The 15,209-nt window shown below is 40.1% G+C and overlaps 1 protein-coding gene across 1 annotated transcript in view; it reads left to right on the top strand.

The window, feature by feature from the left end:
• The window catches only part of PRKDC (protein kinase, DNA-activated, catalytic subunit), a 122,949-nt gene that overhangs the window by 85,821 nt on the left and 21,919 nt on the right, over positions 1-15,209 (top strand). The window contains exons 64-71 of the mRNA XM_063130705.1: positions 2,589-2,727; positions 6,009-6,197; positions 7,016-7,240; positions 7,533-7,641; positions 8,064-8,175; positions 10,060-10,249; positions 12,385-12,559; positions 13,355-13,545. Of these exons, the coding sequence (XP_062986775.1) occupies positions 2,589-2,727; positions 6,009-6,197; positions 7,016-7,240; positions 7,533-7,641; positions 8,064-8,175; positions 10,060-10,249; positions 12,385-12,559; positions 13,355-13,545 (1,330 nt within the window). The remainder of the gene's footprint in view (positions 1-2,588; positions 2,728-6,008; positions 6,198-7,015; positions 7,241-7,532; positions 7,642-8,063; positions 8,176-10,059; positions 10,250-12,384; positions 12,560-13,354; positions 13,546-15,209) is intronic.

Raw genomic sequence — 15,209 nt, 5'->3', positions numbered from 1 at the left:
AATTATACTATGTAGCAAATAGATTAAGACATGTTGTAGAAGCAATTATGGGAGTAGGAGATTTATACTGGATGGAAGAAAAAATCATAAGTAAGGTAGAGATGAATCTGGAGAATGTTTTTTTTAAAGATGGAGGAAGAAAATGGGTTGGAAGTATAGATAATCCACTCCTGAGGACTCAATGGGAAATTTGGAGCAAATTTAAAGGGAAGCTGCTTCCGAGCAACTCTCCCTTAGCACCGATAATAATGTTAAAGAATTTCCCAGAGGATCTAAAGGGTAGATTATGTAAAATATTAAAAGAGAAAAATAAAATAAAATTAAAGGATTGGGTAAGAGATATTAAAACAAGAGAAGATATGGAAAATTTGTTAAAGGAGAAGAAGCTATCTTGGCTAGAATATGGTCAATTAGAACAATGGAATAAAAAGTGGATTAAAGATAATAGAATGTGCAGAAAGATGACGAGGTTTGAAGAATTAGTAGTAAGTAAGGAGAAAGGAAAAGGAGGTAGTATAGTTTCAAAAGGATTAATGAGTGAAATATATAAAATATTGTTAGAGAAGGAGTTTAGAGAGAATACAGAGAAAGTGATTTGGGAATCAGATTTGAAGATACAAATAGGGCGACAGAGCTGGGAGGGACTATGGAAACAAAGAGTGTTGAGAAGTTTATCAGTAAGAATAAAGGAGAATTATTTTAAAATTTTATGGAGGTGGTACCTAACCCCGGTTAGATTGAACAAGATAAGTGATCAACATTCAGCAAATTGTTGGAGAGGATGTGGGGAAAAAGGAACGTATTTACATATGTGGTGGCAATGCAAATATGTACAAAGATTATGGAAGATGGTGTTCTCAGAAATTGAAGAAATAGTGGGAATGAAAATAGAACAAACACCAAAAATAGCATTGCTGTCACTATTTGAAGATATAAAGTGTGGAAAAGGAACTATAGAGCTGATATCGAGTTTGTTGGTTGCAGCACGATTGATGATAGCTAGGAACTGGAAGATCCAAGGGGAATATTCTATTGAGGAGTGGTATAAAGTAGTATGGGATATAGCCATTAATGATAAAATGACATGTAATATTAAGTGGAGAAAAGGCGTAACTAAAATAAATGAGTTCGAAGGAATTTGGAAACAGTTCCTAGTGTTCGTGTTTACTAAGGGAAATGGGAAACCACCATCAGAAGAAACGATTAGATTTTGGACTCAAGAATGATCCCGAGGTGGGGGGTGCACTTTTATGTTAAGAATGAAAATGTTGTAGTGTGATAAGGCATATGTAATAGTTTTTGATATTTGTACTCAACAATTATTCAATATGTATGAAGCAGATATTTGATGTATTTCTTTTTCTTATTGTGTTTGTTTCAATTATATTTTGGAAATGTTCATTTATGTTTATATAGTGTTGAAAATGAATAAAAATTATTAAAAAAAAAAAAAAAAGTAGGATGTAGCTACTTCAAGAACAGCTGTGTGGAGTAAATATTGCAAGCTTTATTTTATAAGAAATACTTTACAGAAAAGTAAAATGCATATTTAGGGCATCAACTCCCTGACACTACTATTTCTAATAGTCCTAAAATAGAGAATGAGAAAGAGATGGAGAATTAACATTTGCCAAATAAGGAATGGGAGGACACTGTGGAAACGGGAAGGCATGATTTGGGAAGGTATATGCGGGGATGCTCAAGTGCTAGAAAAAAACTGTGGGCTATGCGAGGTTTGAAATTTATTATTTATATTTATTTATTACATTTTTATACCGGCCAATAGCCGAAGCTCTCTGGGCGGTTCACAAAATGATAGATTCAGAGAAATAAAAGGAGAAAGAGAATGAAATAGTGGAAAAGGTTATAATTACCCTTTTTCAGAGTAAGGGGGAACACAAAGGAACTCACTGCCTGCTTGGTCACTGATGCCTGGAAAACCACAGTGCTAGCCTCTCACTCTTGCTACATTTCTCAGAACAAGGTGTATTCTTTAGCCAAGGTGACAGGCTGATGCCATTATAATGTAAACACACATTACACATGTACAGAAAGCTGTCATGGCTAAGCTTCTCTGTAACATCAGCTGTGAAGCCTTTTGGACGACCTTAGACTAATCAGTTAGCCTAATACCCTTGCATGGTTGATGCGAAGAAAAAATAGGATTAGGAAGATCTTGAACCTGTGCAACTCGGAAGAAGAGAAAGATAAAATATTATGAATAAATAAATAAACTAACTTTGTCCTTGAATGATTTGATTTATTACATTTATATTCCACCCCATAGCTGAAGCTCTCTGGGTGGTTTACAAAAGTTAAAAACAGTGAACATTAAAAAGTATACAAAATTTAAAACCATCAAAAACATAAACAGTATAAAAACAACGGTATCCGCTTAAAAACAACAGTTCTGGGGTTCGTTAAAAAACAAACAAACTTAGTGTTAAATGCTGTTAAATGCCCGGGAAAAGAGAAAATCTGGTTCTTTTCAAATCTAGCACAACCTCATTCAACTGAGGGACATGTAAATTATTTTTATAATTAGAAGTTGGGGTAATAACATGTGCTTAATATTTTTCACTTTCTAGGCTTTATCGATCCATTGGAGATTATGATGTTCTGTGGGGTATTTTTAGTGGAAAGATTGGCACTAAAGAAATTACTCAAAAGGCCTTATTAGCCGAAGCAAAAAGCGATTATGCTGAAGCAGCTAAGCAATATGATGAGGTACATAATATGATGAGCTAAGCAATATGATATTTTATGAAGTATCTTATCTTATTTTCAGGTGTCTGAAGAAAAGCATAATTGTTCAGGCTGAATATTTATTATTTAAAAGCTTTCCAAATCATGAATTCTGCATTGACAAGGATAATTGCCTTAGACTGCAATCCTATAGTCAGTTACCTGGGAATACTCTCCACTGAACCCAGAGGGGCTTACTTCAGAGTAGTCTTGTACAGGATTTCACTGTTAGTGACTGAAGGGTAAATGGGCTCAAACTGCATATAAAATTGTATAGTTTATAATTTGTCTAATTTGCAATTTGTATAGTTGTTTGTATTCCTAAAAGGTGGAGGGGTTGGTGGCATGACCTGTAAGGTGAGCTTGACTCAGAGTAATTATGAATAACCTGATTTCAAGTTGTAATGAGGTGTCAAGTACAGTTACTTAATAGTCTGGTATTTTACGTTTTTAATTAATGGCTGGATGAGGGCCAATAAACTGAGACTGAATCCTGGCAAGACGGAAGCCCTATGGGTGAGTGGTTCCCGAGTCTGGGAGACAGGCTCATTGCCTGTTCTGGATGGGGTTGCACTGCCTCTGAAAGAACAGGTTCATAGTTTGGGGGTACTCTTAGACCCATTTCTGTCGTTGGAGGCTCAAGTAGCCGCCATGGTTCGGAGTGCCTTTTACCATCTTCGGTTGGTTCGCCAACTATGGCCTCTCCTGGACAGGGATAGCTTGGCCATGGTGGTACAGGCATTGGTAACCTCAAGATTGGATTACTGCAACACACTCTATGTGGGGCTGCCCTTAAAGCTGCTCCGGAAGCTGGAGCTAGTGCAGAATGCTGCAGCTTCCCTGTTGTCTGGAGCTGCCCCTTTCCAGCATGTAACTCCTCTGCTGAGGGAACTGCACTGGCTGCCTATTTGCTACCGAGCCAGGTTTAAGGTTCTTGTACTTGTGTACAAAGCCCTAAACAACTTGGGACCAGGATATCTAAGAAAGCACCTTCTCCCTTACCAACCTGCCCAGTCACTGAGGTCATCTGAGGGCCTGCTCCTGGTGGTTCCACATAGATCCATCCTCCGATTGGAATCCACCAGGGGAAGAACCTTCAGCGTGGTGGCGCCCCTCCTGTGGAATTCCCTGTCTCTGGAGGTTACCTTCCTGTATCGCCCAGGAAAAGCCGGGACTACTTACAAAGTTTTGTGTAATCTCTTGGTCCCAGATTATTCCCTGCCAGTTTGTTCCTGCTTTTTGCCCGAGATAGAGCTCTCTCTTATCTCTCTCAATCTTTGGCTTTATTTGTTATTTATTACTTACTCACTATTACTTAATCAATCTCTACTACTCCTTACCTTCACCATTTTTTGGTAAGCGGCAGTTACTGCAGCCGAAACTCTCCCCATGGCCTGAGTTCGATCCCAGCGGAAGCTGGTTCTCAAGCAGCCGGCTCCGGTTGACTCAGCCTTCCATCCTTCCGAGGTCAGTAAAATGGCAAGGGTGAGAACCACAACTGATTCCCCTTGCCCTGCGGCAGATTCCCGCCAAATGCATTGGTTGACCATTTTGGATTCCAGTTTTATTTATTTATTTAAGGATTTTTATGCCGCCATTCAGCCAAAAAAGGCTCTCACGGCGGCTTACAAAAGTATTTCTTGACAGTCCCTGCCCACAGGCTTACAATCTAAAATAGTTTTGCTTTCCAGCAGGAGGATGGAGCCACCCTCCCCATCCTGTGTTGCCTAGACAAACCAAGCCCGAAGAGTCTAACTTAACAAGATAAACCAGTAGATAAACAAGGCATAAGAACAAGTAGTGTAATCATAATCCACACCCCTCTGAGCCCTCTCCCTCCCACCCTCAGACCAAAAGACAAAAGCAAACAGCCTAGCAAATTACCTACTTTCACTCTCAGGTCTACTTCAAACATGCACAGTCCTTCAGACAATCTGACTCCAGGCCTGTTCAGACAACAAGCTAAACCATGGTTAGGCCACTAGTCATTTTGCAGAAAGTGGTTAGAGAATGTGTTTAAAGCATGGTTATGTAGCCGCCATGGTTAGAGATGGTTCACATGACACACTAAGCCATAATGTTTAGCTCCAAATGCTTAACCACTGTGGCTTAGCGTGTCATCTGAACAGGGTCTCCTTTTCCTTTCATCCTGCAACAATGGGGAAGAGAGTATCCAGATCCATGCTAGCCAGATGACTCAAGGCATGCATTTTTCTGACCTACGAGGTTTCACACCTTCCTAAACCTATAAAAATCACAGCACATTCCACTAGATCAGCAGCCACCTCAGCTGCCTTTTCCACCGGTGCCTCCTTAGCAGAAATTTGCAAGGCTGGAACTTGGGCTAATCCAAATGCTCCTATCTGCTGATTCCCTAGCAGATGATCAGCTGTCAGATGATCAGCTGTCACTCGGTATTCACAAATGTCCCAGCTTAATTGGTAGTCAGTTTTAGCATATCCCAAGGTAGAGATGCCTTCCTCACACCAACTTGGAGAATAGAATATTGATATTTACTCCTGATTTGTTGTGTGGAAGGCATCCTCGCTATACCTTTTTTGCATGCCTGAGCCTATTCCATCTGTTTCTCAGATCACCTTCCTCTGTGTCCCCTGAGTAAGGCCTTCTCCTAAGAGTCTAATCCTCCTACACATATAGTTCCCCTCTATGGATATTCTTCCTTTCTCTGTGGTTTCTTTCCTCATGCCTAACTTGGGCAATTCACAACTCTACTTCTGAGCTGCAGCTGCAGACAGAACTGGCATGAAGGAGGCAGAGACCGAAGGATTACACAAAACTTTGTCGTGTGGTCCCTGCTTTTCCTGGGCGATAGAAGGAGTTAACCCATTGTAGGGATACCTTCCACACACCAACCCAGAGGGAGCCTTCTCAGTAAGTACCAGTCTTCCATTCTCCTCCATGTATGATCAGGAGCTGTAACTCAGTGGTAGAGCACATGCTTTGCATGAGAAGGTCCCAGGTTCAAGTCCTGGCATGTCCAAGAAGGGCTGGGAAGCACACTTGTCTAAAACCTGGAGAGCTGCTGGTGGTCAGTGGAAGTGCTGAGCTTGATGTTCCTAGTTGGTGGTGTGCTTTTTGCAGAGGATCAGTACTATTGTAGAAAATAACATCAACTATGACTTGAGCTTTGGCTATTGGGCGGTATAGAAATTCAAAAAATAAATAAATGTGTTCAGATAAATTCTATACAAATACATAAATATCTGTTAATCGCTAAGCTGGATCTGTATTTGCTCCTCTAGGCGCTCTCTACACAGGACTGGCCTGATGAAGAACCAACAGAAGCAGAAAAGGATTTTTGGGAACTTGCATCCCTTGAATGCTACAACCATCTGACAGAATGGAAGTCCCTAGAATACTGTTCAACTGTCAACATTGATAATGAACAGCCCCCAGACCTAAACAAAGCATGGAGTGATCCATTTTATCAGGTTTTCAAAAATGCAATATTTGCCTCTACAACCATATTGAATGTGTTCATTGGACCAAGGTGGTGGGGCAGGAGTCTTAGACTCTTATTTATTTATTTTAGGGCAAAACTGCATGCTATGTGGGAGATATGTGATTTATCTCTAGATACCTGCATGTTCCCCCTATAAATTCAGAAGCAGAAGCTGGGGTGGGTGGATTTTAATAATGCAAATAATGTGTTTTGTGTGGAGGGGTTGGCAAGGATAGTGGAACACCCCCTTCTTTGCTGCAGCTCCAAACAAATTGACAATCTGCTGCCCCCTTGGCTGCTGCATTTCAGTGTTTTTTTAAAAAAAGTTAGGAGATCAGTCACTGATATCCTGTGGCCAGTGTGGTGTAGTGGCTAAAGTGTTGGACTGGGAGTCAGGAGATTCGGGTTCTAGTCCCCATTCAGCCATGGAAACCCACTGGGTGACTTTGGGACAGTCACAGACTCTCAGCCCCTCCCACCTCACAGGGTGGTTGTTGTGAAGATAAAATGGAGAGGAGGAGGATTATGTACGCCGCCCTGGGTTCCTTGGAGGAAAAAAGGCGGGATATAAATGCAATAAATAAATAAATACATGGTGAGGAGTACTTTCAACCTAATATTAGTCTTATGTGGGAAAAGCTGGTTGTAGTTTGTTTTTTAAATCACTTTTAACAATTTAATTTAATTTAAAAATACATTAGTAATACTTTTATGATAACATATCCCATATGACTGACCTTTCGGTTTTTCAACATTATGAACAAAATCATTTCAATTCTCCCCCCCCCCTTTTTAATTTTTTTTTAGGAAGCCTATCTACCATACATAATTCGCAGCAAGCTGAAGCTTCTGCTTCATGGTGGAAATGACCAGTCTTTACTGACATTTATTGATGAGGCTATGAAGACAGAACAGAAGAAATCTCTTTTAGAAATGTACTACAGTCAAGAATTGAGTCTTCTCTACATTTTGCAGGATGATTTTGACAGAGCCAAATACTATGTCAACAATGCTATGCAGGTGTTCATGCAGGTAATGGTCACACACATCTCCCTTGAATCTTTAAAGTCAATAAGATAGTCTAAGTTGACAATAGTTCAATATTACTGCATTAACCATCCTTGGGGAATTATGTCACTCAGAGTTTGTGAATATTTATGCTCCATCTGCTTGGAAATTAAAAGGGGATAAATAGGGCTCATTATTAAAGTCCGATTCCCTGAGATTGTCAGGGCTAGATGGCTGCATAGGGGAAAACAGCACACAGGAGAATCCACATATCATGAGATTGAATTTCAAAGGAAAATGTTTTTTCCTCCCACAGAATTATTCCAATATTGATTCACTATTGCACCAGAGCAGACTTACCAGGCTGCAGTCAGTTCAGGCTTTAACAGAAATACAAGACTTTGTCAACTTTATAAGCAGACCAAGTAAGTTTTTCTTTTCTTTGATGCAGTGAACTGATATATATTTAATAGCTATATTGTTGCAGTAGGTTTATAAGTGCAGCAAAATATAAATTTTCTTTGCTTTAATCTGTTGGTTCTGATAAAGAGATGTGTAAGGCAAGATTGGAATGCATTGAGGTTTCTGTTTTAAATACTGCTCTCTAATGCTGATTCAAGCAATGCTTTTGACATTCAGGAAACTGACAGATACAGCTTCCAGTGAGCAGTGAAGCTGATATTTATAAAACAAAGTTACACATGCACACTTTGATATCAGTTATTGGCCATGCTATTTTTTTTTTAGGATTTAAACATGTGGTTCTTACCCTGTACTGTCTGGCTGCAGATGTAATTTTTGAACGTTTTGTGTGTCAACTTCTCTCCCCATCCCAAACGGTTCTTAGGTAATATAGCTTCTCAAGCTTCCCATAAGAGACTTCTCGGTATTTGGACAAGCAGATATCCAGATAGCAAAATGGATCCTATGAACATTTGGGATGATATCATTACAAATCGGTAAATAAAGGCGCTGCGTTCACTTATCGGTGATTGCATGTATCTATTGATTCCTGCATTGAGCAGGGGGTTGGACTCGATGGCCTTATAGGCCCCTTCCAACTCTACTATTCTGCGATTGCACACCCATGACTATCATCTGTTCCAGTTAAAGTATTGCCTTTAATAACAAACTCTAATGGTTGTGTGCCTATCAGTTGGAAGCAAAACGAGGCAATTGAGTAATAAGTTTCTACCTACCCAGGAAACTCCCCAGGTACATAGAAGTACCTACACTTGCAAATAAAAGATTTTTTTTAAAAAAGCACAGCTGGGAGTTTCCAGGACTTATAGAAGGTTGAAGACAGTTGAGTATATAGAGAGAAGAAATGCCATAGAACACCTCTCCCCATTATTTGGATATGGGACTTCCAGATTTACGTTAAACATGAAAGACAGGAATTCCTATCGTCACAGTGCATCGTGTGTGTGTCTGTGTGTGGTGGGAATGAAATGTGCTGTTGACCAATTACAGTTATGCTGATGTCCTATATTTCTCCAGTGTTTTCTATGGGCAGCAAGAAAAGGAATCTAAAGGAACCAAAAGTTGAACTGACACGAAGTCTGTTCACAGGTAGCCTGCATAGCTCAGTGAATGAATGGAGCATGGAATGGAGCTCTGTCCCGCTGACTGCTGCTCATTCAGTGCATGTCTGAGTGTGGAGCCTATACACATATAAGGATACGTGTGTATGTGTTCCATGCTCAGACCTCTGCCAAATGCACAGAGGTCAAGGGCTGGAGCCAGTAGGCATGACAAAGCTTTGTCTTGGGCCAGCAGGTGCAATCTCACTTCTGTCTCCATGTGTTTATAGGTGGATGGAGGGCACATATAAACAGATCTTGTCTGTCTGCCAATTAGGTCTGTAACTGAGATCAGTTGAGATACGAGATATTAGGGTATAAGTTGAAAACAAAAAGGAAAAGAAAATGGAGGGTGGAGGAGAGAGGGGAGAGGGAGTTGATCTGTTGAAAGTTTGTAACAGTTTATAGCAAATAGGAAAGTGCCATGAGGTTAAAAAAAACCTTACTACCTTGTACTTTACAGGGATGGTTCAGATGGAGGAAAGGGGGAAATGCACCTTTCCCTCTCTAGAACCACTTCCTCCCCCACCCCCAACCCTAGGCTATATAACAATAAAATGCTCAGGTTCTGGTGGCAGCAAGCCCAACCTGAGCCCTAAAGCCATATAGCACAATAGGGAATGGCTTGTGGGAGAAGAAGAGAAAAGGGGTCCTTCCTCCCCCTCTTCCCCCTCCTGAAAAACTCCTCCCATTCTCCAGGCCTGAACAAGGCGGTAGCCCTAGGCTGACTGTTCAGAAGGGAAGCGTTCCTCTTAGGGCAAAGGTGAGCAACGTACGGCCTTCCAAATATTGCAACTTCCATCAGCTCTAACCAGCATATTCAATTGTGAGGGGGTGATGGGAGTTACAATCCAACAACATCTGAAGGGCCACACCTTGCCCATCCTTGTCATGGAGGATGGGAAAAACACTGCAGTGTTTTATCGCAGCGCCCACCTATAAATAACCCAGATGGAAATAACAGGAACAAAAATTGCGTATGGGAGTGGCAAGAGTTTATTGCCTGCCCTTCTTCAGGTGCTATTAGCAATTCAACAGTAGCTCTTTGTCACACTTATATAATCATTAGTTGCACTTATGTTAAGAGTTAAAGGTGGCTACGAAAAGTGTGACTGGCAAAATTATTAAATCCGCACTGAAGAGCTTTGATTAACGGCTAAACATTATTGTAACACGATATCTGCGGTGTTAATAGGACAAATGACTTCTGCTGTTCCAGTTTTTTTTCTGTCCACATTGTGTTTCTTCTTATTTTTGTAGGTGCTTCTTCCTTGACAAAATTCAAGAGAGACTTCCTGACAACCCTCTGGAAGACAGTATGGAAGTGGATGGAGGAGGAGATGCTAGTTCCAAAATGGATGTGGATATTGAGAATGAAGACATACACTCATTGATTAGAAACTGCAAATTTACTATGAAAATGAAGATGATAGAAAGTGCCAGGAAACAGGTGTCTATGTCCTGTCTAATAGTCCATAATCCATCACAAAAAACCTAGAAAGTACATTTTGGATACATGTCAGAATAATATAGGGCTAGAAACTTTCTCAAAGCATATTTTAAGTACTTTGATAGATCTGATCTTACCATAATTGTTTTCAAGTGTTGTCCTTTAGAACACTATGTACATTTAAAGGACAGAGGAAGGCTTAATAATGTTATTAAGCCGAGCAAGTGCGTCCACCACCACCAGCAGTTTAATATGTACTTTACCTGTTTTGTGCAACGGTCTTACTCACATTTCAGATTGTTTGAGATTCTTTAAAACTACTCTTTGAATTACACAGATAGCTCTACCATAGAGCAATTTGCTTGCTCCTGCTTAAGACATGGTGTAAACTAGAATGACACAAGATAATCTGTAGGGGTTGGTTTCAATCAAGGAAGTCATAATAAGCAAGTGTAAAGTGATGCACATTGGAGCAAAAAATCCCTGCTTCAAGTATAATCTGATGGGATCTGAGCTAGCGGTGACCACCAAGAAAGAGATCTTGGGGTTGTGTGGACAGCTTGATGAAAATGTCAACCCAGCATGCAGCTGCTGTAAAAAAAGAAAGGAAAAAAAGGCAAACTCCATGTTAGGCATAATTAGGAAAGGAGTTGAGAATAAAATTGTACAAGGGCAATATCATATTGCCCTTACACAAATCTATGATGCAGCAACACTTGGAATACTGTGTACAGTTCTGGTCACCATACCTGATATGGTAGAGCTGGGAAAAGTGCAGAAAAGGGCAACTAAATGATCAAAGGGCTGGAGAAACTTTGCTATGAAGGAAGGTTACAACAGCTAGGATTGTTTAGCTTGTTAAAAAAAAAAAAGAAGTAGGGGGGATCCAGGATAGAGATGTACAAAATTATGTGTGGTGTGGAGTATGGATAGGGAATCATTTTTCTTACTTTCATAATGCTAGAACCTGGGGTCATCCCATGAAGCTGACTGTAGGAGAGTCAGGACAGATATAAAAAAGGACTTCTTCACACAGCACATAGTTAAATTATGGAATTCGCTTCCATGAGATGTAGTGGTGGCTACCAATTTGGATGGCTTTAAAAGGGGTTAGAAAAATTCCTTGTGGAGAAGCAATCAATGGCTACTAGCCTTGAGGGCTATATGCTACCTTCAGTATCAAAGGCAGTATGATTATGTACACCAGTTGCTGAGGAACATGGGCAGGAGGATGCTGTTACACTCTTGTCCTGCTTGTGGGTTTCGCATTGGGAGCTTGCTGGCCACCGTGTGAAGAACAGAGTGCTGGATTGGATGGTCCCTTAGTCTGATCCAGCATGGTTGTTCTTATGTACTTACTGCCTGTCCTTGCTGTTCTCCTATTACAGTTGATTCCAGTGACATTTAGCACTTGGTTAACATCTTTCAGAAGCAGAGCCAAAGGCTGGGTTCAGATAATATGATACGCAACGGTGGGGTAATAATCAACTTTACAGTTGTTTATCTAAGGGATGCTTCCCACACGACATGATAATAATCAACTGTGGTGTGGATTAGGATCAGTGTTGAGCTGACTATTATTTGAGTTGGTTAAAAAAACTCCTGCCACACAACACAATAACCCACAGTGGGTTAAGTATCCAGCCGTTGATTATTTAAACCACCTTTGGTTATCATGTTGTCCAAACCCAGTCTTAGACTTAAACACTTTCTGAACCTTAATAACAGTTTCGGAGTTCTATCAGGCTCTGTATCAGGTATATGGTGTAGGTACTACATGCATTGAGTGAAACATATTTATTTTTGAAAGTTTGATTAGATGGGAAATTCTAAAGACTCCTGAACAAGCATATTGTAAAATAGTCTCTCAAATCTTTCAGCCACTATGCCTTCCTACTATGGGGGGGGGGGGGCGAATATACAAGGCCATTAATTTTCACCAAGCGCATGTGCTTTGATTCATGCTTATAAAACATAATTACTTGAACTTCTATCTAAAAACCTTTGTTGGCAGACTGGGATTTCTGTAAGATTTATTATTACCAATTTGCTTTTCTTGTCTTGCATGCAAGAGTTCTGTCCTTTCTCCATGAAGTTGTATTGAGATTTTCCCCCGTTTTGATCTCTTAATGCAGAACAGCTTCTCGGTAGCCATAAAACTTCTGAAGGACCTGCACAGAGATTCTAAGACTAGAGAAGATTGGCTGGTGAAGTGGAACCACAGCTATTGCCGATTTAGCCACAGTCGCAGCCAGAGCCAGAGGAGTCCTGAACAAATACTTACAGTACTCAAAACAATCTCTCTACTAGGTAAGTATTTCATGTAGGTTTCACCATTACATAATGTAATATGATTATATAAGACCTATCCTAGATCAGACCAAAGGCCCATCTAGACAAACCTTCTTTTCCCACAGAGGCCAATCAGATGCCTATGGGAAGGCCACAAGCAATAGCCTCATGTTCCTCAGCAACTTGTATACAGAGGCCTACTGGCTCTGATACTGGTGATAGTGCTTTGCCCTGATGACTAATGGCCATTGATAGGCTTATCCTCCATGGATTTGTCTAATCTACTTCTAATGGTGTCTTCTAAGGGTGGCCATCAGCACATCTTGTGCTTGTTAATTTCATAGTTAACTATGTGCTGTGTGAAAAAGTACTTCTATCTATTCTGAATCTCTCACCATTCCACTTCAAGGGATGACTCTGAGTTCTAGAATCATAGAATAGTAGAGCTTGAAGGGGCCTATAAGGCCGTCGAGTCCAACCCCCTGCTCAATGTAGGAATCTACCTTAAAGTATCCCTGACAGATGGTTGAATGCCTCTAGTATTATGTGTGTGAAAGAAAAACTTCCCTATCCACATACTCCATATAATGTATAATGCTACACCTCTGTCATGCCCTCTTTACACCTCTCTTTTCTAAGCTAAAAAGACTCAAACATTGTAACTTTTCATTATGAGATAGCTGCTCCAACCCCTTAATAATTTTGGTTTCTCTTTTATGCACTTTTTGTTGTGTTGAAAGGTTCTTTTGTTATGATTTCTGGATATACAACTCTTGTATCAGAATATTAGTTTTCCAATATTTGCTCCAACAGATGAGACCAAGTCTGGCAACATGAGCATCGATGCACTAACTTTCCGCAACCAAAATCTCCTTCTGGGTACCACTTTCCACATTATGGCCAGTGCCCTTCGCAAGGATCCAAGATCTCTTGACCAAATTGAGGAAGAAAAAGCTAGACAAGTCTTAGTGCTTTCAGAAGAAAAGCCTGATAATATTGAAAAGGTAAAAAAAAATTCTCCCTAAAATGTGAAGTGTTGATTAGATGAACAGAACTGCAACTGGATTTTTGTCTAATCCAAAATGTGTTAGTAAAAGGCTGTGGGGATTGCAATGGAACTTACTACTTCCCTAGATCCAGGAAGAACAGGAATTCACAAAGAAATTTTCTTTTTCACATCAGTGTGGTTAGGATTTTGTTGTTTGACAGATTGTGTCAGTTTTTCTCCCCCTTTTATAGAGAGGCCTCTATTTTGAGGTGGAGAGAGAAAAAGGATCTGCCATCATAAAATCAGTGAGGGGGTGGTACGCAGCAGATGATGGCTGCAGAAAGAGAGTATACTCCCACCCCACCCTGAAATTGGGGGATAAATGACTTCCTTTGCTCCTGCTACTTTCCATGTATGAATCCTGCCTCTTTTCTTCCCGCCTGCCCCAACTTCTGCCACCATGCCTTAGGGCTTATCCACGCAGGGCTTTTATTTGGCAATTGAGATTGGTTGTTCATGGAAGTTTGTGGGTCTTTTACATGACAGCATCCTCCAGGGTCTCTCCCATGCATTCTGACCTTTATCTTGTTTTTTTTAAGAGCGCAGATAATGAGCAATTTAAATATGGTGATATTCTCTATGAAAAGAAGAAGTAGCGCTATAACACAGCACCATCTACTAGCTGTATAATGAAACATATAGAACCTGCAAATAAAGGAACTCCCCCCAGGGAGGGAGCAGAAGTGCGTGAAAAGGAGCGGTCTTAATCCCACAAAGAATACGGAAGCAAAAGCCCCAGTCAAGTTGAGAGATAAAAAGTGGAGAAGCTCTTAGTCTTTGCATTAAAAGCACTTTTGTAACTTTGCTTAAGAAATCATATTGTTCATTTAACAAATCATATATGGGATTATTTTTATGTAAATGAAACCCCTCTCAGTATAGGAAAATTAAAAGAGAAGCTTCAGGGAATGCAAATGAATTTGATTCTCCTTCATCAAATATATTATATGAATCCATTAATATGGCAACCTTTTGGGCACATTAACAAATCTGGAAATCTCAGAAACTATCATGGGCGCAGCCAGGAAATGGCTACTATGAGTGTGTATTGCTAGTCACAAAGAACAAGTAACCTGCCCAGAAGTATTCATGGGAAATTAAGATAGCAACAGCTAGAGGATCCCCCTTGGTTTTGAAGCAATCCCAGCCAGTAAGAAATATGAAAAATATTTTGAAAATAAAAATTGGGAGGAGTAGAGTTTCTCAGTGGGCTCAGTGTCGGGGGGGGGGGGGATATTGTTGTCTGTGGTACTCACATTACCTCCCCCTGCTCTAGTAAGACAAAGTATGACTGGAAGTATGTCTTAATTTGAAGGTATTTTATTGGAACATAGGGGTAATACATAGGGATTCATCTCTAAATTTCTGAAACATGCAGTAGTTCTAGCATTGAAATCTTGGTACATGAATGCTGTGGCAAATAACCATAGCAGAAAAAAATGATGTATCAATTGAAATGAGCTAAAGACAAAATCAAAATACCTGATTTTTATAAAATATGGCATGATTTTATTTTATATCCAAATCAGGGACCTAGGCAGTGATAGTTGTCAAACCCTTTCCTCAGATTATGGGAAAGGGACTAAATATAATTTGTTATTATGAAGAACTGTAAAGAAA

The sequence above is a fragment of the Elgaria multicarinata genome, chromosome 7 (assembly GCF_023053635.1).
Source record: "Elgaria multicarinata webbii isolate HBS135686 ecotype San Diego chromosome 7, rElgMul1.1.pri, whole genome shotgun sequence".
Taxonomy (NCBI): Eukaryota; Metazoa; Chordata; class Lepidosauria; order Squamata; family Anguidae; genus Elgaria; species Elgaria multicarinata.
Note: the sequence above shows the minus strand (reverse complement) of the source record. Positions and strands in the feature narration are given on the sequence as shown.